Raw genomic sequence first — 24235 nt, 5'->3', positions numbered from 1 at the left:
ACATCTCCCAACCACAGCTTCCTCATCTGAAAAACAGAGACAAGAGGCCGGCACTGTGCATAGTGCGTGAAGCCACAAGGATGCTGCTCCACTTCTGATCCAGCTCCCTGTTAGTGTGTCTGGGAAAGCAGCAGAAGATGGCCCAAGTGCTTGGGCTCCTGTACCCATGTGGGAGACCCAGAAGAAGCTCCAGGCTCCTGGCTTTGGATCAGCCCAGCCATTTGGGGAGTGAACCAGTGGATGGAAGACCCCTCTCTGCCTCTGCCTCTGCCTCTCTGTAACTCTGTCTTTCAAATAAATAAATGTAAAAAAAAAAAAAAAAAGAGGCAATAGCATCTATCTCACAGGGCAATTATCAAAATGAAAAGAAAAAAGTAAAACCTGCAGCATTTAGTGTAGAGCAGGCACACAGAACTGGAAATGATTACCGTTCTCACTCGGCTCATACCTAGTAATATTCCTCAAGAAGCACACTTTGCAAGATCTTCCCAAAAGTACATACCTTTTGTGTGTGGCTATGTTGAACACACAATAAAAGGTACACTGATGTCAGTTCTCTGCAGTGGACATGTGTGAGCAAACCAGACCCCATCTGTGCGCATGTTTCCCTCACAGTAAGCATTCCGCAACCTCAGGAGAGTTAGCCAGTCTTTCAACAGGAGTGCCAGACCCTTCAGCACACAGCCAACCCTACTCTGGCTTTCAAGGTGCTGATGAGCTCAGCTCTAAATCCTCCGCACACAAAGCCTCCCGCATAAGTTAATGGGAAGTCAATGGGAAATTGACTTTTCCTACTCTATGCTGGTTGGAATGCAACGCTCTGTTAACCATGCCATCCTTCTTGTTCCCTTTGCTCCTACCCTAAATTAAAACTATTGGCGGAAACCCAGACAGACAGTTTACAGTTTTCATTACAATGAAACAATATCCTGGTTGAAGCTGAAGTCTATCAAAAACCTACAGCCTAATCGTAGGCTGAGATTATAGAGTCCCTGGGAAAAGCCAGGGCCAGGATTCGGCCATTCCCACCCTCATAGCACTCTGCATTTGTATAGTACTTTTAACTTTTCAAAGGGCGCTCACATCTATTACCCTGTTTGATCACTACAATGACCTTGTGCAGTAGAAAGGACAAGTATTATTATCCACCATTGACAGATGAGGCGACCACTGCCAGGGAAGGTTAAGTGATTTGCCTAAGGCCAAGAAACCAGAGGAGAGCTGTGGTCTCCAGATTTCCCTGCCCAGTGCTCTTTGTACCAGACCACTAGGAGAGGTTTTGTAAACAGATTACGAGCTCAGATAAAATAAAATAAACCTTGAGAGGAAAGCTCGAACCAGGTCTTAGGGGAGCTATGTCTCTTGATAGAGGCATTTTTCTGGCTTAGTGTTAAAGCTTCAGAGATGTGCACTGTTCTCTTGTTTGTCTACTTCAGTCCTAGACAAATGTTCATGCAAATTCTGAGATTTGAAAAACAAAAGAAAAGTCCTTTCAAGATATATTCAAATCACTTTGATTCAGCAAGTGATCCGTTTTTGGGGTGGGAGTAGAAGGATGCAGGGTACATAAAATATGTAAAAGTACATCTTTAAATCGTGTATTCATATTAAGCCTGCAGCTAAATTACAACTATAGTCTGGAAGGGTGAAAGAGATCTCCAGTTGAAAGTAGATTTTGAAAAATTTTTTACAGCCCAGGGGTTCATTTTTAATGAGCCGTTACTTTAAGTACTGCATAAAAAATACAGGAAATTGATAGTCCATTTAGTCTGCACCATACCTAATGCAGAAGTCATTAAGATGCATTATTCTTAATGTTCATGATATGATCAGTGAGTGTCTTCTGAAAAGAATGTCCTTAACTTTACGTAAGGAAAGCTTTGGAAAGCTTATCAAGTATACAGAAAAATGTTATGGCAACCGTGATTTACCCACATCCATTCACTACGCGTCCTCAATTACAGTCACTTGCCAAAAACTGCCCTCCTTGGCGACACACTTACATATGACAGCATGGCCTTCATCTCTTCATCACTCCTCACGGTAATTCGATCACCATCTTCGTCTTCATCTGTTTAAAAAAGCAACATAAAATAAATGGTAAGATTTGTCTTTCTTTTTTTTTTTTTTTAATTTGAGAGACAGAGTGAGACAAGCCAGACAGACAGACAAACGCCTGAAACGGCTGGGGCTGGGTGGGGGTCCCAGCCAGGGCCAAAGCCAGGAGCCAGGAAAACACTGTGGGTCCCCCACCAAGGTGGCAGGAACCCAATGACTTGAGCCATCACCACTGCCCTCCGGGATCTGCACTGGCAGGAGACTGGAGTCAAGGGCCAGATCCAGGAATCAGAACCAAGTATTCTGATGTGGGAAACAGGCTGGCTTTTTTTTTTTTTTTTTGACAGGCAGAGTGGACAGTGAGAGAGAGAGACAGAGAGAAAGGTCTTCCTTTTCCATTGGTTCACCCTCCAATGGCCACCGCGGCCAGCGCACTGCAGTCGGCACACCGCGCTGATCCGATAGCAGGAACCAGGTACTTATCCTGGTCTCCCATGGGGTGCAGGGCCCAAGCACTTGGGCCATCCTCTACTGCACTCCCTGGCCACAGCAGAGAGCTGGCCTGGAAGAGGGGCAACCGGGACAGAATCCAGTGCCCCGACCAGGACTAGAACCTGGTGTGCCGGCGCCGCAAAGCGGAGGATTAGCCTAGTGAGCCGCGGCGCCGGTCGGCATCTTAACCACTAAGCTAAGCACCAGGTCTAAGATTTGCAGTTTTCAAACACACAAAAGCCCTGCTGGGTGGGAACATAAACAATACAAGTGGCCTTTACAACCTGATATACAGAACCTCAACATCATATTTTTGAGTGACGGTAGGATTTTTAGTTTCTGTTTTGCTTTCAGTTTGGAATACGATCAGAATCTATTCAATAAAGATCTAAAACTTTCTTTTAGCGACAGTTAAAAATTAAAATGTTGCTCATGTCATTCACGACCTATCTAGGTTAAAGTAAATATACATAAAAAGTAAATCTATGACAAAACAGGATGGTTTAGAGAAGTTAAAAAAATAGAGGCCAGTCTTGTCTTATTAGTAGTAATTTTTTTTCTTTCCCAAATAGCACCCTACCCCTCTGTTTCTCCATTCTTTCTCTCTCCCAGGCAGTCTCTCACATCACAGTACCATGACAAAAATGGCTAACACTGACTGAACCCTACTATAGACAAGGCATGGCGATTCGAGCTCCTTAGGCAACACCTCCTTCACAACCTCACACAGCCCTGTGATGTGCACATCGTCATCGTCATTTCTCCTCTACAGAAGCAGCTGGCACCCAGTGCAAGGTCAACTCACCAAGGACCTCTACCACAGGACCCCACACATCCCAGCCCATCCAGCTGCCACCCTCTCTTTATAAGCAGTACTCTCTGATCAAGCTTCAAAGGCGAGTCATGCATTTTATGACGACTTATAGATTAGAGTAAGTACCATGGAAGAGGCCACTCCAGAAACAATGTACTTATTTCACTAATATTTCTCTAGTCAAAGTACTTTTGAAACATCTCTTCAAAAACTGCTTTAAGAACCTATAGACTGGGCTGTTGCTGTGGTACAGAGGATTAAGCTGCTGCCTGTGACACAGGCATCTTGTACGAGCGCCAGTTCAAGTCCCAGCTGCCCCACTTCTGATCCAGCTCCCTGGCTAATGCACCTGGCAAAGCAGTGGAAGACGGCCTGAGTGCTTGGACCCCTGCACCCACTTGGGAGACCTGGATGGAGTTCCTGGCACCTGGCTTCAGTTTAGCTCAGTCCTGGTAATTGCAGCCATTTGGGGAGAGAACTAGTAGATGGAAGCACTTTCACTTTCTCTTTCTCTCTTTCTCTCTCTCCCCCCCCCCCGCCACCCTATAACTCTGCTTTTCTAATAAATAAATAAAAAAAGAACCTGTAGACCAACCATATAAGAATATCAGATCTCATTGTTGCATTTATTTAATTATTTATTTTAATTGAAAGGCAGAGAGATGAGAGAGATCTCCCATCTATTGATTAATTCCTCAAATGCACATGATAATTGGGGCAGGGACAGGCTGAAGCCAGGAGCCAGGAATTCAATCTGTGTCTCCCACATGGGTGGCAGGAAACCAGGCCCTTCAGTCATCATCTGGCCTCCCAGGTAGCTGGAAAGCAGAGCAGACCTGGGACTTGAATCCAGGCCCTTTCAGGCATCCCAAGCGATGCCTTCACTGCCACACCGACTTCCCATTCCCTGGCTCTCATTCTTAACTCAAAATGGGATTACTGGCCACATCACCTGCCAAGCAGGACTCAGATGACTTCTAGCCACTTCTGTGTATGTAGTTAGCCTCTTCATCACTCTCCAGATTTGTCAATGGCAAGAAGAGACTACATGACAGACACTAAATGTACAGCTCAAAGAAAATGCCAGAAAGGTCTGGAGCCAGGTACACGGCCTCCCAGGCAACAACTCAGCAGGGGTGGACTCCTAGCGGGCTGGCTGCCTCACCCCTGGCTCACTGGTTACAGCACTGGTATTATTATTTTTGTCTCCACTGAACTGCTGACTTGATCAGATGCATCCCAGGCCTGGAGCACCAGACAGTCTCTTCTGAAGATAAGCTTGCACGACACGCGCTGGGCATATTGCTTGACAGTACAGGGGAGTGCAGTCAACACATGGCAGTGGGCCCTTCCACCTGTCCAGCTCCTAGTGACCAGGCTGTGGGGACCCTGGAAGGGAGTTTCGGCTCTGTTCCAATCAGCGCTTTCTTCCCCAGCAGCCAACAACACCTGTCTGCATGATGGAAACCAGCACCTGGGCCAGCCCCACTTGCTCAGTGACCAAGCCCACGGCTCTCACTCCAGGTTTTCTCTCCAAAGTATTTGTTTCTGAATCCTAGGCTGTGGCTCACGCCTGGAGAGTTCCCAGACTCCAAGCTCTTTGCCTAACACCTCCTAAGTAGCCGGGAGCTGCCAGTGGCATTAAGCCTAACAGGAATCTAGCACTTCTTCTTCCTCTTCTTAGTGCAGACTCTCCAGTGCCAAACTGGGGAAGAAATGCCGCTCTGATGGCAGCAACAGAAGAAAGTGGTTTCTGCACAGGTTCTAGAAAGTTCAAAGGCTAAGTCAAACGATTTTTTTAAAATGCAGGAGACAGGAGACAGGGAGGGACAAAAACAGATATAGTATAAGAGTATAATTTTACATATTACCACACATTTCTGCTTTAAAAACAGATCAAATTCTGTTTAAATATAGGCTAAAAGGGTTTGTCCTTGAGGAAGTCCTGAACTTGGTTTAAAAAAAAAACCTCTAGCCTGAGCGACACAGTGCTTTGTGAATCTCATTTCACACTAGAGCTAGAGGTTGAGATGATGGCTGCAAAGGGCCTGCTCCTATTCAAATCTCAACACACACAAAACCACACACAAAAGGTACTATTCCTGTGGACATGGAGGAGTCGGGAGTTCCATAAAAGCCATGAAAAAGATTTTGTTTTGCTTTGTTTCTTTAAAATATTTATTTATTTACTTTGAAAGTCACAGTTACAGAGGGAGAGGGAGAGACAGAGAAAGAGATCCTCCATCCACTGGATCACTCCCCAGATGGCAGCAACAGCCAGGGCTGGGCCAGGCTAAAGTTAGGAGCCAGGAGCTTCATCCAGGTCTCCCACATGGGTGGCAGGGGCCCAAGCACTTGGGCCATCTTCCACTACTCTTCCCAGGCCATTAGCAGAGAGCTGGATTAGAAGTGGAGCAGCTGGGACTTGAACGGGTAGCCATAGGGGATGGCAGTGTCGGAGGCAGCAGCCTCAATTGCTATGCCACAATGCCAGCCCCGAAAGTTTTCATAAGTAAAAATATTTTATTTATTTATTTATTTATTTGAGAGGCAAACAAAGAGTGAGACAGCTTCCAAATGCCCACCCCAGCTTGGACTGGGCTAGGCTGAAGCAAGGAGCTGGCAACTAAATCCAGGTCTCTGTCCTGGGTGGCAGGGACCCAACTACCCGTGAGCCATCACTGCTGCTCCCAGGGTCCACAGTAGCAGGAAGCTGGATCAGGAGCAGAGGCAGATATGGAATCCAGGTATGGGATGCAGGTGTCTTAGCCACTAAGGCTAAATGCTCACCCCTTAGTTTCTAAAGAGAGGGCACAGATTGTAAAAAGATCTTGTAAATCACCATCTCTCTAAACCAAGAGTGAGAGACAGAAGTAGGGGTTCAGAGCCAAGGCTTGGACCCTGAAGTCTACTTAAAATGAAATCTCTTGAGGGATTATTTCAGAAAGGGAAAAAAAAGAACAACCTACGAGGGAAGTCAGTCACCAGAAATATTTCTTGCAGAGTAGTTCTATGAAAACCTGCCATGAAATACAAGAAAATTATATGGACGGCAAATTGAGGACAAAAATGCTGAAACAGTATCGGGACTGTCTCAGAAGGACCCTGATTCTGAGAGAAAGATTCCAGGTGCGTTGAAAGAGACATTCTAATAAAGCATGAGGACAAAATCGGTCCAACAGGAGCCAGTGATCAGCCGCTCTTATGCACTGGTGAGAGACCCAACTTCATGTAGGCATTGGTTTTCTTTACAAACTGTCTGCTTCACTCTTTTTAAAAAAGGTTTATGTAAAGTCAAATGATGTCCAATAAACAGTATGTGATAGTTCTTCACTAATCCTAACCTGATTATTTTTATAGACTTTATTTATTTGAAAGGTAGAGACAGAGGTTTCCCATACTGCTGGTTCACCTCCCAAATGCCTGCAACAGCAAGGGCTGGGCCAGACAAAAGCCAGGATCTCAATCCAGGTCTCCCACCCGGGTAGCAGGAACCTAACCACATGATCCGTCATTGCTGCCACCTAGGGCGTGCATTAACAAGATGCCTGAATAGGGAGTGGAGCTGAGACTTGAACCAAGGCACTCTGATAGCAGGGTCAGGCCTTTCAAGTAGTATCTTAGCAGCTATTCCAAACACCACCCCATGCTTCACTCTTTACATCTGTGCTTTTATCTATTTACTTGAAATTCAGAGTTACAGAGGGGCAGAATCAGAGGCAGAGAGAGAGAGCGCGGGCACGCAAGAGCTCTTCCACCCACTGGTTCACTCCCCAAATGGTGAAGCTGGAGTTAAGCCAATCCAAAGCCAGGTTCCTCCAGGTCTCCCACGCAGGTGCAGGGGCCCAAGGACATGGGCCATCTTCTACTGCTTTCTCAGGCCATAGCAGAGAGCTAGATCGGAAGTGGAGCAGCTTGGACTTGAACCAGCGCCCATGTGGGATGCTGGCACTGCAGGCGGTGGTTTACCTGCTACACCACAGCGCTGGCCCCAGTGCTTAGCTGTTTTAAAGAAGCCTTGCTGTTCCTGTCAAAGAGTTGGAAAAGCCACCACTCCCATGAGCTACACCACAGCGCTGGCCCCAGTGCTTAGCTGTTTTAAAGAAGCCTTGCTGTTCCTGTCACTGAGTTGGAAAAGCCACCACTCCCATGAGCAGACCATGCTAGGGGTTCTGTCCAAAAGATGAAATTCTGAGCTGTGTCTGACCCCAAGATGGCTGCCCACGAGCAAACCATCCCCCTTCACATTTAAGTGAGGGTGCATTTCTCTCTGAAGACAACCAGCTGACAGGTATGGGAGCTGGTGAAAGGGAAGAAGGCAGAGAAATGTACACACCAGTCAATTTAGTATGACAACAGTCTTGCTTTTCTGAACAAAAAGTCATATACACACACAAACCATGTAGCAAAGATTCTGGTTGTTTGCCTACCAAAGTAGGATAGCTATAAAATTACACTAGTTGCAGCTACAAATCATAAAGACCTACCTTAATGTGGCATAAAGACTTTCAAAGGTATAAATAAGTTGGTGAAGAACACTAGGAAGTCCTGGTACTAAGTAGAAAGAAGTAGAAAAATAATTTGAACTCTTTCTGTCTTATATATGGAGGTTCTTTGCCATCTGACCAAAAAAGCATTACTGGATATGACCAAGAAAAGGGGGGTGGGATGGATCTGACACACTGGTTCACAATGAGAATTCCAGGCTTCTCTAGTTGCCTGGAGCATAGTAATATGATTTTCCAGCACATTAGGGAAGCAAAAGTAGAACCAGAAAGTCTATGTACTGGCTGGATTTTGTTAATGTCACTTAAAATGGAGGAAAAAATCCTAGCAAGATACCAAATAGAGTGCAGCAGATGGTAAACAAATATTATGAAGCAATCTTCACAAAATCTGCAGTGTGTCACAAATATACAAAATGGCAGAGTTTGGGAAGAGAGAATCGTAACAGGCCATATGTTGTTAGCGATTGTGTTTGAAGCCACACGCAATCCAGAAGAGAAACCAAGGAGAAGAGAAAGACCTGATGGAGGGGGCAGCCTCAGGTGTGGGGCGGTCAGAACGGGCCTCCAAGTGGGTGCTCTTGGCCACGCAGTGCCCACTGCAGGGCCAGGGGCTCACGGGGGCCTCGAGAGAAACACTCCCCCTTCTATCAAGAGCGATGAAAAGTTCAGGCAATATATCATATGTCATTTGTCACCCTCCTTCTGTGCCAGGTGGGAGTCAATTAGAACTACAGCAAAGGCAGTTTTCCCTGGCAAGAGGAAAGAAATGAAAACACGATGTAGAGGTTAGAAAGAATCAGCAGGAAATTACTAGAAAAGATGTCAAGTGTACAGTGCCCTGCTCAGGCAGGGAGGGCGGTGAGCTGGGCGAGACCAGAGGCCCTGGCCTCTACGGCCAAAGCCCACCAGCGCTCACTTCACTCCCAGCCTCCCTCTGCCTGTGTCTCCCTTACTCCTTGGCTTCCTTCCTCCTTCTAGGGGCCCACGCAGACAACCGGGGCAGGGGTGCTCTGGGCAGAAGGAAGAATGCCAGGCATGTTGCTAAGATGAGGAGGTCCGGGGGCTGGAACACAAGGGGTGGTGGGACAAGGTCAGGGCAGAGGAGCAAGTGCAGGGCCTGGTGAGGGCTCCTGAGGGCATGGCTCTGAGTGCTGTGAGCTCAGGTACCTTCCGAAAGCAGCACCTGGCTGCTGCACTGGTGGGGGGTGGGGGGGCAGGGAGCCCAGTCAGGGGGCTCACAGTGTGGCCCACGTGGAGCCAAGGCTTTAAGTCAGCATGGGCGGCACTGATCTGAACACACAGCCAACAGGATCTGCCGATGGGTGCGCTACAGAAGGCCTGTCCTTGATGACTTCATCCTATCACCCATCCAGTACTGCAGACACACGCATACTGAGGGCCTGCTGCACCCCAGATACCACAGTAGGGGTTTTAGGATTCTAAACTGAGCAGCACTGTCCCTGACCTCAAGAAACAACTAGTCTCAGGCTGGAACAAAGGACTTCAAACTTGGTGATTTTCATGCAAACTAGCAACTACTCTCTAAGACTACAAAGGGTCTGAGCTTTTTGCAGATGATATTCCAGCCCAAAATGTCAACTAATTAAAGCTCTCTTCGAATTGTTGCTGATTACAGGATGCATAATGACCTCAATGGTAAGTAACTGCTAGACTCAAGGCAGGCTTACTGTGGACGGCAAGTTCTCACTACCCTGTTCAGTTTTGCTTATAAGCAATGGTTCCTCCTTTCATATAACCAACCATTTAAGAAAATGCAACTTCCTTTTTTCCAAATCATTTTACAACTTAAGACTTTTCTCTGAAAAAAAAAAAAAAAAGACTTTTCTCTGAAGCAAAAAGTGGCTCCCATCTAAGTATTTTCTTTATACGTGAAAGGCAAAGAGGCAGAGACGGGGGATAAGAGATCCCATCGGCCAGTTTGCACCCCAATTGTGTGAAAGAGCTGGGACAGGGCCAGTATGAAGCCAGGGGCCTGGAACTCAATCCTGGTCTCCAATATGGGTGACAGGGACCCAACCACTCAAGCCATCAGGGTGCACACGAGCAAGAAGCTGGAATGGTGAGTGGAGCCAGGACTCAAACCCAAGCACTCTGCCAAGAAACGCAGGCATCTTAAATAGTCTAAGCAGCTGCGCCAACACCCACCCTGCCTCTAAGTCTTCTTCTTTTTGTTTTTAAATAGAAGAATTATTTCACTTATTTAAAAGAGTTACAGAGAGAACTGGAGCCAGAGAGAGAGAAGTCTTCCATTCCATCAATTCATTCTCTAAATGACTGCAATGGCCAGAATGAACCAATCCAAAGCCAGGAGCCAGGAGCCTCTTCTGGGTCTCCCCATGCGGGTACAGGGATCCAAGGACCTGGGTCATCTTCTACTGCTTTCCCAGGCCATAGCAGAGAACTGGATCGGAAGTGGAGCAGCTGGGACTTGAACCAGCACCTATATGAAATGCCAGTGATGCAGGCTGGGGCTTTAACCCGCTGCACCACAGTGCTGGCCCCCCAAGTCTTTTTTTTTTTTTTTACAGGCAGAGTTAGACAGTGAGAGAGAAAGACAGAGAGAAAGGTCTTCCTTCCATTGGTTCATCCCCCAAATGGCCACTACGGCCGGCGCACCGTGCCAATCCAAAGCCAGAAGCCAGGTGATTTCTCCTGGTCTCCCATGCGGGTGCAAGGCCCAAGCACCTGGGCCATCCTCAACTGCACTCCCGGGCCACAGCAGAGAGCTGGACTGGAAGAGGAGCAATCTGGACAGAATCCGGTACCCCAACCAGGACTAGAACCCGGGGTGCCGGCGCCACAGGTGGAGGATTAGCCTAGTGAGCCACGGCGCCGGCCTCCCAAGTCTTCTTAATGAGGGTGTCTCTGCCATTTAGACAAGAAGCTATCTCCAAGAGGTGGCATTTCAGGAATCATTGTAACTGTTTTCCATACTCTGAGAACTTACAACCTATACAATTGGAATTTCCTTTCCAAATTTAAAATGAAATATGCACCCACACGGGAAACCTGGAAGAAGCTCTTGGCTCCAGCCTGGCCCACAGGCCATTTTGGGAGTGAACCAAAGGATGGAAGATCTCTCTCTCTCTGTCTCTCTCTCTCTTTCTCTAATTCTGCCTTTTGAATAAATAAATCTTAAGGAAAAAAAAATTCTATCCAAAAAACAAAATATGAAACTCATAGAACAACTGCAAAGGATTCTATACAATGAAAAATATACATAGAAATGAAGAGAGATACAAATAAAATAGATATTTGGAACCAGCACTGTGGTGTAGCAGATAAAGCCCCAGCCTGTGGCACCAACATCCCATATGGGCACCAGTTCGAGACCCGGCTGCTCCACTTCCGATCCAGCTCTCTGCTATGGCCTGGGATAGCAGTAGAAGATGACCCAAGTCCTTGGGCCCCTGTACCCGTGTGGGAAGACCCGGAGGGAGCTCTTGGCTCCTGGCTTTGGATAGGCCCATCTCCAGCCATTGAGGCCATCCGGGGATAGAAGAGCATGCTCGCTCGCTCGCTCTCTCTCTCTTTCTGCCTCTCCTTCCCTCTGTGTGTAACTCTTTCAAATAAATAAAATAAACCTTAAAAAAAAAACAGATATTTATCGTAGAACCTTATTTTCTGAACCAAACTCAGATGTATCATTTGACAAGGATGAAGCTACTTAGGAGGGCCAAAGACCTGTGTACAGGAAGTCAGGGAGCATGGAAAAGTGAGACCCCACAGTACTGACAGGGAGTTGGCACTGGTGCAGATGAACTTAAAATGCATCTGTTAAGACCCCAGAGAGATTTCTGTTCAACAAAAGTAGTCCAACATTCATTTTATAGCAGTTCTTGGCTAGAGGAAAATCCAGGGAGGGGAATGTGGGTAACAGACATGCACAGGAAATGCCTTAGTGGGGCTGATTAATTCTGATCACCTCATGTGTGGGTGAACTCATTCATCACCAGGTACTCAGGGGTCTCTGAGCCCATACAGATGCCGGCTCATACAGTATATGCAGGGCCCACACCTGCAAACATACAAGATTTTTTACAGTTACGGAATTTAGCTTCCTCTCAGAAGTGTTCTCACATCTGGAAAAGACAAATTATTCAATAACTAGTGTAGGGTCAACTGTCTGTCCACTTGAGAAATAAAGCTGGGTCTCCACCTGACTTCTTTTCATCAAAATAAACTGAATATGGTACAAGGATTTTAAAAAGCAAAGTTTTCTGACCTTTGTAATAAAAAGGCATTTTTTGATATAAAAAAGATGATACCTGCCAACATACACATTCATATATGTAGGGGTGTGTGTGTGTGTGTGTGTTAAACCTCATAAAGAAAGAAAGAAAAAAGAATATGGATGAATGCTTTTCAATATCCTGGAATATGGAAGAACTTTCTAAGCCTGACATAAATCCAGAAACCACAAAGGAAAATGCGATAAATTTGACCTTGTACAAACTTCAAGCTGCTTTACAGAAAAAAAAAAAAGAGAGAAGAGAGAATAAAAAGATTAAAACAAGCTGAAAACTGAACAAAATATTTATAATATTTAAGACAGAGAGTCAATTTTCTTAATAGTGGAAATCTCTTAAATCAATTAGAAAAAGAAAACCTAATAGAAAAATGGGCAAAGGTGACCAACAATTCATATAAATTAAGTACCAATGATCAAATACAAATGAAAAGATGTGCAAGCCCATTTATAATTAAAGAAACAGAAATGAAAACAGTAATACAATGATCCTTTTCACCTATCAAGCTGATAATTGACTACAAAGCTGACAATGCCCAGAGCTGGTAGGATATAAATTGGTTCTAACTTTGGAGACCAAACAAGGTAATAGATATAGAAGTTCAAAATATTAAAACTCTTTTTCTCAGTAGTTCTAATGCCTGGGAATTTATCCCATAACATGCAAAGGTATCAGACAATGCTGTTGATGTCAGCATTTTTTCTAATGCAAGTTGAGCATCCTGATCCAAGAGGCTTAGGACAGAGTATTTTGGCTTTCAGATTTTTTTCGGGCTTTGGATTATTTGCACATACACAATGAGACATGCTGGGATGGAACTCAAGTCTTAACACAAAATTAATTTATGTTTTATATACTCTCCAAACACATGGCTTGAAGGTAACCACATACAAATATTTTCCAGGTGATTTCTATTTTATTGTTGTTTTAATTAATCTATTTATTTATCTGAGCTCCTAACCACTAGTCGACTCCGTGAATGAGGACATCCTGAAGACGAGAGCCAGGAACTCCATCCAGGTTTCCCACACGGGTGGCAGGCACCCAACCATCTGAGCCATCACCAGCTGCCTCCCAGGGTCCCCATTAGCAGGAGGCTGGAGTCATAAGATGGAGTCAAATATGGAACCTAGGCACTTCCACGTAGAACAAAGGCATTTTTTAAAAGATAGAGTTACAGAGAGAGGTAGAGACAGAGAGAGAGGTCTTCTATCCACTGGTTCACTCCCCAGGTGGCTGCAACGGCCAGAGCTGCGCTGATCTGAAGCCAGCAACCAGGAGCTTCCTCTGGGTCTCCCATGCGGGTGCAGAGGCCCAAGGACTTGCACCATCTTCTACTGCTTTCCCAGGCCATAGCGGAGAGCTGGATGGGAAGAGGAGCAGCCAGGACTAGAACCGGCACCCATATGGGATGCTGGTGCTTCAGGCCAGGGCTTTAACCCTGCACCACAGTGCCGACTCCAAGGCATTTTAACCACTAGGCCAAATGCACACCTGTGCTTGCATTTTGACTGTGACTTGTCAGGTGTGGAATTATCCACTGTGTCATCATGTTGGAGCTCACCAAGTTTTGAGTTTTCAATTTTTGAATTAGGAGTGAACAACCTGTACTGGAAAATCAGTAGGTAACAACTGAAATGTTCACTAACAGGTTAAATAAGCTCCAGCCATTAAAAAAAAAAAAAAAAAAAAAAACTTAAGCAATAATGTAATCATCCAATCATCCAAAAGAATGAAGTTGATCTGCCCACACTGATACTGGAAGCAGATCTGACAGATACTACTAAGGAGACAGGGAAAACTGTTGCCACATAATATATATTAGGTACAGGGGAAATATCTGTAAAAATATAGAAGACATTGCTAACAAGGAAACCAAAGGATTTGGGAGAATGGGAACTTTTGTTTTTCCTTTATTTCTACAATGCTTGAATTTTTTAAAGGACTGTACCTTGTTAAGTTAAAAAAAAAAAAAAAAAAAAAAAACACTACCCACACTAACCATTAAAAAGTATATTCTCGGCCAGCGCCGTGGCTCACTTGGCTAATCCTCCGCCGGCAGCACCGGCACCCGGGTTTCTTGTCCCGGTCGGGGCGCCGGTTCTCTCCCAGTTGCTCCTCTTCCAGTCCAGCTCTCTGCTGTGGCCCGGGAGGGCAGTGGAGGGTGGCCCAAATGCTTGGGTCCCTGCACCTGCATGGGAGACCAGGAGGAAGCACCCAGCTCCTGGCTTCAGATCAGTGCAGCGCTGGCCGTAGCAGCCATTAGGGGAGTGAACCAACGGAAGGAAGACCTTTCTCTCTGTCTCTCTCTCACTGTCTATAACCTTCTCTTTCTGTCTCTCTGTCTCTGTCTCTCACTGTATAGCTCTGCCTGTCAAAAAAAAAAAAAAAAAAAAAGGTACATTCTTTTGCATTTGTAAAGGAGAAAGGACCTAAAAGGGGTAAGAAGAGAGAAGGCTAGGGCACCCTTCAGCACAGACAGGTGTCCCCAACTCCCCTTGGGAACGCCACCCCCAGGACAGAAGCAGAACACTGTCCCTACAGACTCTCTGCCGCTTCAGGATGGTCAGCTGTGGGAATCTGAATCTCAAACCTGAACCGCCCACCACCAACCAAAATCAAATTCCATGCCGGGCAACAGCAGAAATAATCAAGAAAAGGAAACTGCTCACTAATCTTAGGTCATGTGCATTTTACAAATTTCATTTGATTCCATTGTATTCAACAAATGTCTTCCTCTAGGGTACTCAGCTCAGTTGCAAGAAGAGAGCAAGAGTGAAATAAAACAGTACCTGTCACCAAGTGACTCAAAACTCATGAGAGGGACACACACAGAACTGACCAGGAGCCAACTAAACAGGCTCCTGGCTCTAGCAAGGGTGAACAGTACAGAGAGACTAACTCCACCTGGAATGACCAGAGCTGTCTGAAGCAACCACACTTCTCAGAACCGCACAGCCGGAAACGTGACCTGGTCTTCCCCTCTCCACTCATGCAACTCGCTGTTTCTCTACATTTCTGCAAAACAGGTAAATCTGTCAGCTGTCACCCTTTCTCTTGTGGCTTAACTCACATCACTGTCTCTTCTGTATAAGAAATCAACACATTTTACGTACACTTTTCAGTATTAAATGTGTTACCATAAATATTTACTTAATTAAAGTTGTAATTTATTTGAAGATTGTCCCTCATATCCATAAACCACTGAAAAATCCCCCAAATTCCAATAGTTTATCAACTCTATCTTCCCAAGTGTTTTTTGTACATAGATTCCATTTACTCATTTGGATTTTCAGTTCAGAAAATAAAGCCTTCCTAGAACAATCATGAAAAAAGTCAGGGTAGGGTTTCAACTGTAACAGGAGATACGTGGTGATCCAAGTACCACAGACTGTCAACATTCTGTGTGTGTGTGTGTGTGTGTGTGTCTATAGATCTTCACCTAAACAGTTCCAGATGCAGAAGGGTCCAGAAAGAGGAAGAGCATGTCAAAGGGCTTGGATTTAAACACCCTTTTTCTGCCTTAAACTTCACAAGCTTTTGACACACTTGGTTACAAAGAGTGCAGGTTTTAGTCAGTGTGCTTGAATCTGGAGCCAGTATTTCTGAGCAAACATCTTTGGCAATCCTACCGTGGCTCTGAGTGGCGGCTTCCTCCCTCCCTCTCAGAGTCACCGTAAAGACTAATGACAACCTAGGTGAGTTCACTGTACATTGCCTGGTCCACATGAAACCAGCAATAAGTGATAGTTAAATAATCAGTACTAATCATTATGAACCCTAACTCAGGAAGCTAGTGGGCAGGCACACGTACATCGAGCCACTTTGGGACCTGGAAATCAAGAAGTTGCAAGTGGTGCCAGCACTGTGGCACAGCGCGTTACAACCCCAGTCTGCAGTGCCAGCATCCCATATGGGCGCCAGTTCAAGTCCCGGCTGCTCCACTTCTGATCCAGTTCTCTGCTATGGTCTGGGAAAGCAGCAGAGGATGGCCCGGGCCCCTGCACCCGCATTGGAGACCCGGAAGAAGCTCCAGGCTCCTGGCTTCAGATCAGCTCCAGCTGTTGCAGCCAATTAGGGAGTGAACAAGTGGATGGAAGATCCCCCCCACCCCCCCGCATCTCTGTAACTCTGCCTTTCAAACAAATAAATCTTAAAAAAAAAAAAAAAAAAAAGTAGCAAGTACCAAGTAAGCTTATTACTGCTGCACTTAACAAGCAGAACACATGATTTCAAGAATTATGACAAGGGCCGGCGCTGTGGCGCAGTGGGTTAATACCCTGGCCTGAAGCGCCGGCATCCCACCTGGGTGCCGGTTCAAGACCCGGCTGCTCCACTTCTGATCCAGCTCTCTGCTGTGGCCTGGGAAAGCAAAGAAGATGGCCCAAGTCCTTGGGCCTCTACACCCACGTGGGAGACCCAGAAGTTCCTGGCTCCTGGCTTCAGATCGGCACAGCTCCAACCATTGCGGCCAATTGAGGAGTGAACCAATGGATGGAAGACCTCTCTCTCTCTTTCTGCCTCACCTCTCTCTGTGTAACTCTGACTTTTGAATAAATAAATGTTAATATTAAAAAACAACAAAAAAAGAATTATGACAACCTCAGAACAAGTCCAGCACAGTGTTTGCTAATGAATGCTGTAGGACAAATGCCAGAAATTCCACTTCACCACTTCTTAGCTGTGAGATATTGAGCAAGTTACTTAAAGGAGATGTCCATTCTTCAACTAAAATGGAGCTAATCACAGTCCTTCAAAGTACTTTGTGGGCATGCTGTGAAGGTTAAAACCAATAGCATGGGGCCAGCATTGTGGCATAGCGGGTAAAGCCACCACTCGCAAGGCTGGCATCCTATATGGGTGCCAATTCATGTCCCAGCTGCTCTACGCTCCACTTCTGATCCAGCTCCCTGATAATGCACCTGAGAAAGCAGCAGAAGATGGCCCAAGTGTTTGGGTCCCTGCCACCCACATGGGAGACCCAGAAGAAATTCCTGGCTCCGTTGCAGCCATCTGAGGAGTAAACCAGCAGATGGAAGATTTCTCTCTTTCTGTGTCTCTCCTCCTCTCTCTGTCACTCTGTTTTCCAAATAAATAAATCTTTTTTTAAACAAATCAACAGTGGGGCTGGCGCTGTGGCGCAGTGGGTTAAAGCCCCAGTCTGCAGTGCCAGCATCCCATATGTGTACCAGTTCGAGTCCCAGCTGCTCCACTTCCCATCCAGCAGGGAGCTGGATTCGGAAGAAGATCCTGGCTCCTAAGTTCAGATCAGCTCAGCTCTGGCTGTTGCAGCCATTTGGGGAGTGAAACAGTAGATGGAAGACATCTCTCTCTCTCTCTCTCTCTCTCTCTCTCTCTATGAATGTACCTCTCTCTGTAACTCTTCTTTTTTTTTTTATAGATTTATTTTACTTGAAAGAGTTACACACAGAAAGAAGGAGATGCAGACAGAGAGAGAGAGAGAGGTCTTCTATCCGCTGGTTCATTCCCCAAGCGGCTGCAACAGCCAGAACTCCACTGATCTGAAGGCAGGATGCAGGAGCTTCCTCCGGGTCTCCCACATGGGTGCAGGGGCCCAAGGACTTGGGCCATCCTCCACTGCTATCCTAGGCCATAGCAGAGAGCTGGATCAGAAGTGGAGCAGCCAGGTATTGAACTGGCGCCCATATGGGATACTGGCACTGCAGGCATCGGCTTTACCCGCTAAGCTACAGAGCCAGCCCCAACTCTGTATTTCAAATAAATAAAATAAATCTTAAAAAAAAAAGGCATAACCCAGGCAATGGTCCTAGCACAGCATGTGGCAACAGGCAGCACTCCGAATGTCAGCTATCAGACTATCTGCAAAAGACCCGCCATCCCCAAGGAGTTACTGTGAAAGGCACCTGAATACAACCTGCAAAACTAATGTGTATTTCAGATAAATGTGCTAGTTTTCAATAGAGTCCTGTCTGATTAGTAAAAAACTAATTATATTATGAGTCTTACTCATAGTAGCTTTTAAAAACAAGTAATGTTTGTTGAAAATAAACAACAGGAAAATTTGCAGGTTGGGCCTCCCTCATCTAAGATCTGAAATGCCCCCAAATCTAAAACCTCCTGAGTGTCAGTGCTCAAGAAGTTTCAGTTTTGAAGCATTTCAGATTTCAGAATTTTGGATCAGGGACGATCAACAGGTAAAGTCTACGCAAATCCTCCAAAATCTAAAATCCTCCAAAATCTAAAATCCTCCAAATCCTGCAACAGCGTCTGGTCCAAGTGTTTCAGATAAGAGGAACTCCACCCACATGTAGAATAAAATGTGTGCTCATTCACTTATCACCGACCAATACCCCCAGCCCCCAAGTCCACCTTCTAGCGAGACAGCCGGAGGCACAATGAGGGTACTCTTAAGATCTGCCTCCACACACATACATGCCTCTCAGTACAGCCCAGGGTCAGATTTATTTATAAATGGTATCACACCACAAATATTAGGTCAACAACATCTTGTCAACACCTCTCCATATCGATGCATAACATCGTTGACTCATTCTCTTCAGCTGCTATCTACTGCTCCGGATTATGACCAAGTCATGGATTTATTAATCCACTACGCTGCACATGGAGTTTACCTCTAACCTGTTGCTATTAAAAGTAATCCCACAGGCCAGCGCCATGGCTCACTAGGCTAATCCTCCACCTGCGGCACCGGCACCCCAGGTTCTAGTCCTTCTAGTCCTGGTTGGGGTGCCCGGTTCTGTCCCGGTTGCTCCTCTTCCAGGTCAGCTCTCTGCTGTGGCCCGGGAGTGCAGTAGAGGATGGCCCAAGTGCTTGGGCCCTGCACCCGCATGGGAGACCAGGAGAAGCACCTGGCTCCTGGCTTCGGATCAGTGTGGTGCACCGGCCGCAGCGCGCCAGCCACAGCGGCCATTTTGGGGGGTGAACCAACGGCAAAGGAAGACCTTTCTCTCTGTCTCTCTCTCTCTCTCACTGTCCACTCTGCCAGTCAAAAAAAAAAAAAAGTAACCCCACAAACAGCACCTCGCGTGGAGGGTGTTCCACCCCCGTGCAGCCATTTCTGGTGGGTCTGCTGAGTCAAAGGCCATGCATGTTTTACACACTGGTGAGTGCTGCCAATGGTCCTCCGAAGAGGATGTCCCCATTGTCCCATCAGGCATCATCTTCTTAAAAACCAGGAACAAAAAGATTACTACCAGGACCGGCACGGTGACGCAGCAGGTTAAAGCTCTAGCCTGCAGTGCTGGCATCCCGTGCGGGAGCCAGTTCGAATCCTGGCTATTCCACTTCCCTGCTAATGTGCCTGGGAAAGCAGCGGAGGACAGCCCAGGTCCTTGGACCCCTGCACCCAGATGGGAGACCCGGACGAAGCTCCTGGCTCCTGGCTTCGGCCTGGCCCAGCCCAGGCCATTGTGGCCATTTGAAGAGTGGACCAGCAGATGGAAGATCTCTGTGTGTCTCTACCTTTCTCTGTAACTCTTTCAAATAAATTTAAAAAAAAAAAAAGTTAACTATCAGGTGGGAAAAACTGCACATTTTTGTACACTGAAAAGTGGCCCTCATCTTCAATAAAGGATGGAAACCCAGTTCCAAGCCCTTATTTTATCCTTCTTAGAATTCGAACCTCTATGCCACTAATGAAATTCACATCTTAACATTGCTCAGACCATGACTTCCCTCGCTATGGCCTGTTTACGTTAAAAACCAGTCTTCTAGAACATTCCAGTCCTGTCTCTGAGCCAATGGGGGAGACAGGGGAAGGACTCAAGACCTAAAATGTGCCTGTCATTGGCTAGTAGTCCTACCAAGCCCCACTAAGACAGAATTATCCCATGCAATGCTCACACAAAAGCTCTGCTCTGTTGTCATGCTTTCGAGAAACAAGGATTAAAATCTCTTAATCAATAATCATTGGCCTACAGGTAGTTTACACGTTTCATTTTGTCCTGCAATATTATTATAACGATGAGCAAGAGCAGATAAAGGTCATGTTGGTAATTAAAGCTATATTGTAGAAATATGCTCACCCAAGATATGATTAAATAAGAAAATATTACTCAGTTCAGTATCATCATTAAACTTGCATTAATTTATAAATATTTAAATGGACCATATGATGATCATAAATAATCTGGTTCTGTCAGTTTCTAAAGTAACACGACCCATAAACCCCTTGAAAAATGACTGCAGAGGCAACCAGTCAAGAACGTGCACAAGCCAGACTTACATTCAAACGCTGTAGTTGTTGCTTCCGGCAGAACCTGGCCTATCACATCCTAAACAAAGAAAGAATAAAGACACACAATTAGCCACCTTCTTTTCTGCTAACATGTGGCAAATCCTAGAGGAAATATGAGTACCTGGGAAAGATTTTTGAAAAGTTGGCATCAACTGTAAAAACATAAGCTCGTAATCACAGGGAGCCCAACAATGCAAACCCCAGAGTTTAAATCTCTAGCCCAGGAAGAAAAACCTCTAGGGAACCTTTACTACCCTGTGTTGGTAATACTCATACAGAGTATTAATAACACAAGCTCTCACTCTCAATTTAACAGCACCTGTAAGTACACTGCTGTATATTTACCAGGAAAGCCTGGTTTCTCCCACGGGAGGCTGCGTAACACACTGCAGGGGCAAGGGAAAGGAGTCTGGGAGTCTGGGCTCGGGCTCTATCTCAGCCTTGCACTCCGCACACTGCAGGCACTGGACAGGGGAGGTGCACGATGCATGACCGCAACACCAGGCCTCACGCTCACGGTGGTAGCAGCTGAACCCGCGTTTCCATGATGGCGACGTGAACATTTGATGCCACGCTTCCTGCAATCAATTCTTAGCAACCTTCACTCTTAAGCAACGGCGAACATTTAAATGACACTGAAATAAACTGCCCTACAAAATTCTAAAGTATGTACAATCTGATATCAATGTTTAAGCAAATCTATGAAGTAGAAAAGTAGTCTGTCTCAACAGCTTCACTGACGAGGCCCAGAACACCCAAAGCTGGGGAAAGCAATACCGCCCCCAACACACACACACACACACACACACACACACCCCATTATGCCCAGTCCAACCCAAATGGCCTGCAAACCTCATTTCTCTCCAGGAGCTCTCCCGGGCTGTGCCAGAACTGGCAGCAGGCAGCTGGCTGACAAAGCCGCGCGCAGTACTTCTCAGCAGGGAGCCCACAGCCCTTCCAAGCGGGGTACTTAGCAGAGTGTGGGCTGTAACTTCCTTCTAAAGGCAATTCTCTAGAAGCTTCCTCTGCTGCAGTGCCAATCTGCATAATAGTCTTGCCTCTACTGTGCTTTTTTCTCCCCCGAAATAAATCTGTGCAGATAAAATTGATCAAAGAAAGAGAACTACCTTAGGCAGCCCTCCCTCATGAGAACAGTCTGAGCAAAAGAAACCAACTTTCTGACAAAGTATCTGCAAAAAGACTTCAGTTACCCAAAATTCGCTCGGGACCAGCACTGTTGGAATAGTGGGCTAAAGCCGCCGTCTGCAGTGCTGGTGTCCCATATGGGCGCCAGTTCCAGACCTGGCTGCTCCACTTCCGATCCAGTCTGCTATGGTCTGGGAAAGCAGTGGAAGATGGCCCAAGGACACCCATGTGGGAGACCTGGAAGAAGCCCCTGGCTCCTGGCTTCAGATATGCGCAGCTCTGGCCATTGTGGCCATCTGGGGAGTGAACCAGCAGATGGAAGACCTCTCTCTCCCTGTGTGTGTGTGTGTGTGTGTGTGTAACTGTGACGTACAAGTAAAATAAAAAAAAAAATCTTTTAAAAAAAAGATACTAACAAGTAAGCATTTAAAAAAAATTCTTTCAGGGCCAGAACTGTGGTGTATTGGGCCACCACCTACAATGCCGGCATCCCATATGGGCGCCAGTCCAAATCCCAGCTGCTCCACTTCCCATCCAGCTCTCTGCTATGACCTGGGAAAGCAGTAGAAGATGGCCCAAGTCCTTGGGCCCCTGCACCCGTGTGGGAGACCCAGAAGAAGCTCCTGGCTCCTGGCTTCAGATCAGCACAGCTCCGGTCACTGCGGCCAGTTGGGGAGTGAACCAGCAGATGGAAGACCTCTCTCTCTCTCTAACTCTGACTTTCAAATAAATAAATAAATAAATCTTTAAAAAAAAAATTCTCTCTCCACACTCAGAGGTAGAGAGTCTTTATTGACAGTGAACTGTAGTGAAGACAGAATCTGATACACAGGGAGTCCAGGGTGCACGTGAGACTCTGGAGCCAAATTCAGTGATGTGGCCAGGCTGCACGCCAGCTGTGCCTCTCACTGGCTGAGTGCCTCAGTTTCCTTATGTGTAAAATGGGATCACAATGGTACCTCCCTTGTAGGACTAAATGAGCTAGTATTTACAAAGTGCTTAGAAGAGTGTCCAACCCATGGCCAGTGCTACCTTACTATCTGTTAAACACATAAAACACATCACCAATCACTGGAACACTACAAGGCTTACTCTGTGGCCTCTTGATTCCAGCACCCAACACTCAGTGGAGGAGGGTCGTTCACTCACAGCACAGGTGAACCCCACATACACAGCATTAGCAAACTAACGACTGGGACCCTTCTGCTTTTGAACGCCAAATAGCCAAATGTTTGGCAAATGTGCGGTGCTAGGCCAAAGCCAGGAGCCAGGAGCTTCATTCTGTCCTCCAAGGTGAGTGGCAGGAGCCCAAGCACTCAGGCCACCATCTGCTGCTTTCCCAGGCAGATTAGCAGAGAGCTGGATCAGAAGTGGAGCAGCCGGAACTTGAATCAGTGTTGCAGATGGGGGCTTAACCCACTATGCCACATGCCTGCCCGGCTGCTTAATTTTCAAAGTTTTTACCCTTTTGTCAGAGTCATAGCCCCACTTTCTTAGCTTTAAAAAATCAGGGTAGCCTGCTGTGTCCAGATGGTTCTCTCTAACAAGTCTGCTTTGTTCTCCTCTTCCCCGAGATCAGATGCGGTGTGTGGGGCACTTTGTTTGTTCTGATGGGCAGAGCATGCCCTGTGGGGTTTCCTGCTGGGTATGGGACATTTGCTGTTTGGAGCTTCTTCCGGGTCTCCCATGTGGGCGCAGGGGCCCAAGGCCAACCTCCACTGCTTTCCTAAGTGCATTAGCAGGGAGCTAGATCACAAGTGGAGTAGCCAGGACTTGAACCAGCGCCCATATGGGATGCCGGCACTGCAGGTGGCAGTTTTAACTGCTATGCCACAGTGCCAGCCCCCTCCTGGTCATTTTTAAGCAGGGTGCACTTTAACGATTTTGTGTATATGTTGTGCATTTTAACTGACTTACATATTTTCAAGTGACTTTTTCTCCTATTGTCAAAAACACAACATTCTACATAACCTAGAGGCTCTAAAAGAAAACCTGTTTACACATCTTGATGGCGACCGTTTCTTGATCCTTTTCTTCTTCCTTTCAATAAATCAGGCAAATATCTGGCGGAACAGAAATATAATGCAGCTTCTACAACATGCCAGGAGCATGAAGATGATAAAGTGGAGGCTGCAGAAGAGTAAGACTTGGGCCTTGACTTTAGGAAGTTCAGAATCTGGCTCCAGAGGTGGAGACTAACAACATCAGGCACTTACAGCATGATAAAAGACAAACGAAAGGGGCCGGCACTGTGGCACAGCAGTTAAGCCGCTGCCTGCAATGCCAGCATCCCATATGGACACCGGTTCGAGTCCCAGCTACTCCTCTTCCGATCCAGCTCTCTGCTATGGCCTGGGAAAGCAGAAGATGGCCCAAGTCCTTGTGCCCCTGCACCCACATGGGAGACCTTGAAGAAGCTCCTGGCTCCTGGCTTTGGATTGGCCCAGCTCCAGCTGCTTCAGCCAACTGGGGAGTGAACCAGCGGATGGAAGACCTCTCTCTCTTTCTCCCTATCTCTCTCTGCCTCTCCTTCTCTCTCTGTGTAATTGTGACTTTCAAGTAAAATAAATAAATCTTTAAAAGAGAGAGAGAGAGACAAACGAAAGACACAGAAAGCAAACAGTTTGTGCTAAGTCAGGAGGAAAGGAAAAAAAAAAACAAAACAAAAAAAAGGCAACAAAACCACTGGCTCCATTCAGACAGAAAT

At 46.3% G+C, this 24235-nt stretch overlaps 1 protein-coding gene across 8 annotated transcripts in view; it reads right to left on the bottom strand.

The window, feature by feature from the left end:
• The window catches only part of MAP2K5 (mitogen-activated protein kinase kinase 5), a 270153-nt gene that overhangs the window by 240781 nt on the left and 5137 nt on the right, over nt 1-24235 (bottom strand). For 7 of the 8 annotated variants that reach the window (XM_089310609.1, XM_089310612.1, XM_051821809.3 and 4 more), the window contains exons 2-3: nt 20371-20419; nt 2004-2071 (exon numbers count right to left, since the gene is read on the bottom strand). In XM_089310609.1, coding sequence (XP_089166735.1) covers nt 2004-2071; nt 20371-20419 — 117 coding nt within the window. Of the gene's footprint in view, nt 1-2003; nt 2072-15050; nt 15168-20370; nt 20420-24235 lie in introns of those variants that run through there. The other variant, XM_089310613.1, reaches the window with a different exon arrangement.

Source organism: Oryctolagus cuniculus, chromosome 12 (genome assembly GCF_051225735.1).
Source record: "Oryctolagus cuniculus isolate XC-2025 breed Fujian yellow rabbit chromosome 12, ASM5122573v1, whole genome shotgun sequence".
Classification (NCBI taxonomy): Eukaryota; Metazoa; Chordata; class Mammalia; order Lagomorpha; family Leporidae; genus Oryctolagus; species Oryctolagus cuniculus.
Note: the sequence above shows the minus strand (reverse complement) of the source record. Positions and strands in the feature narration are given on the sequence as shown.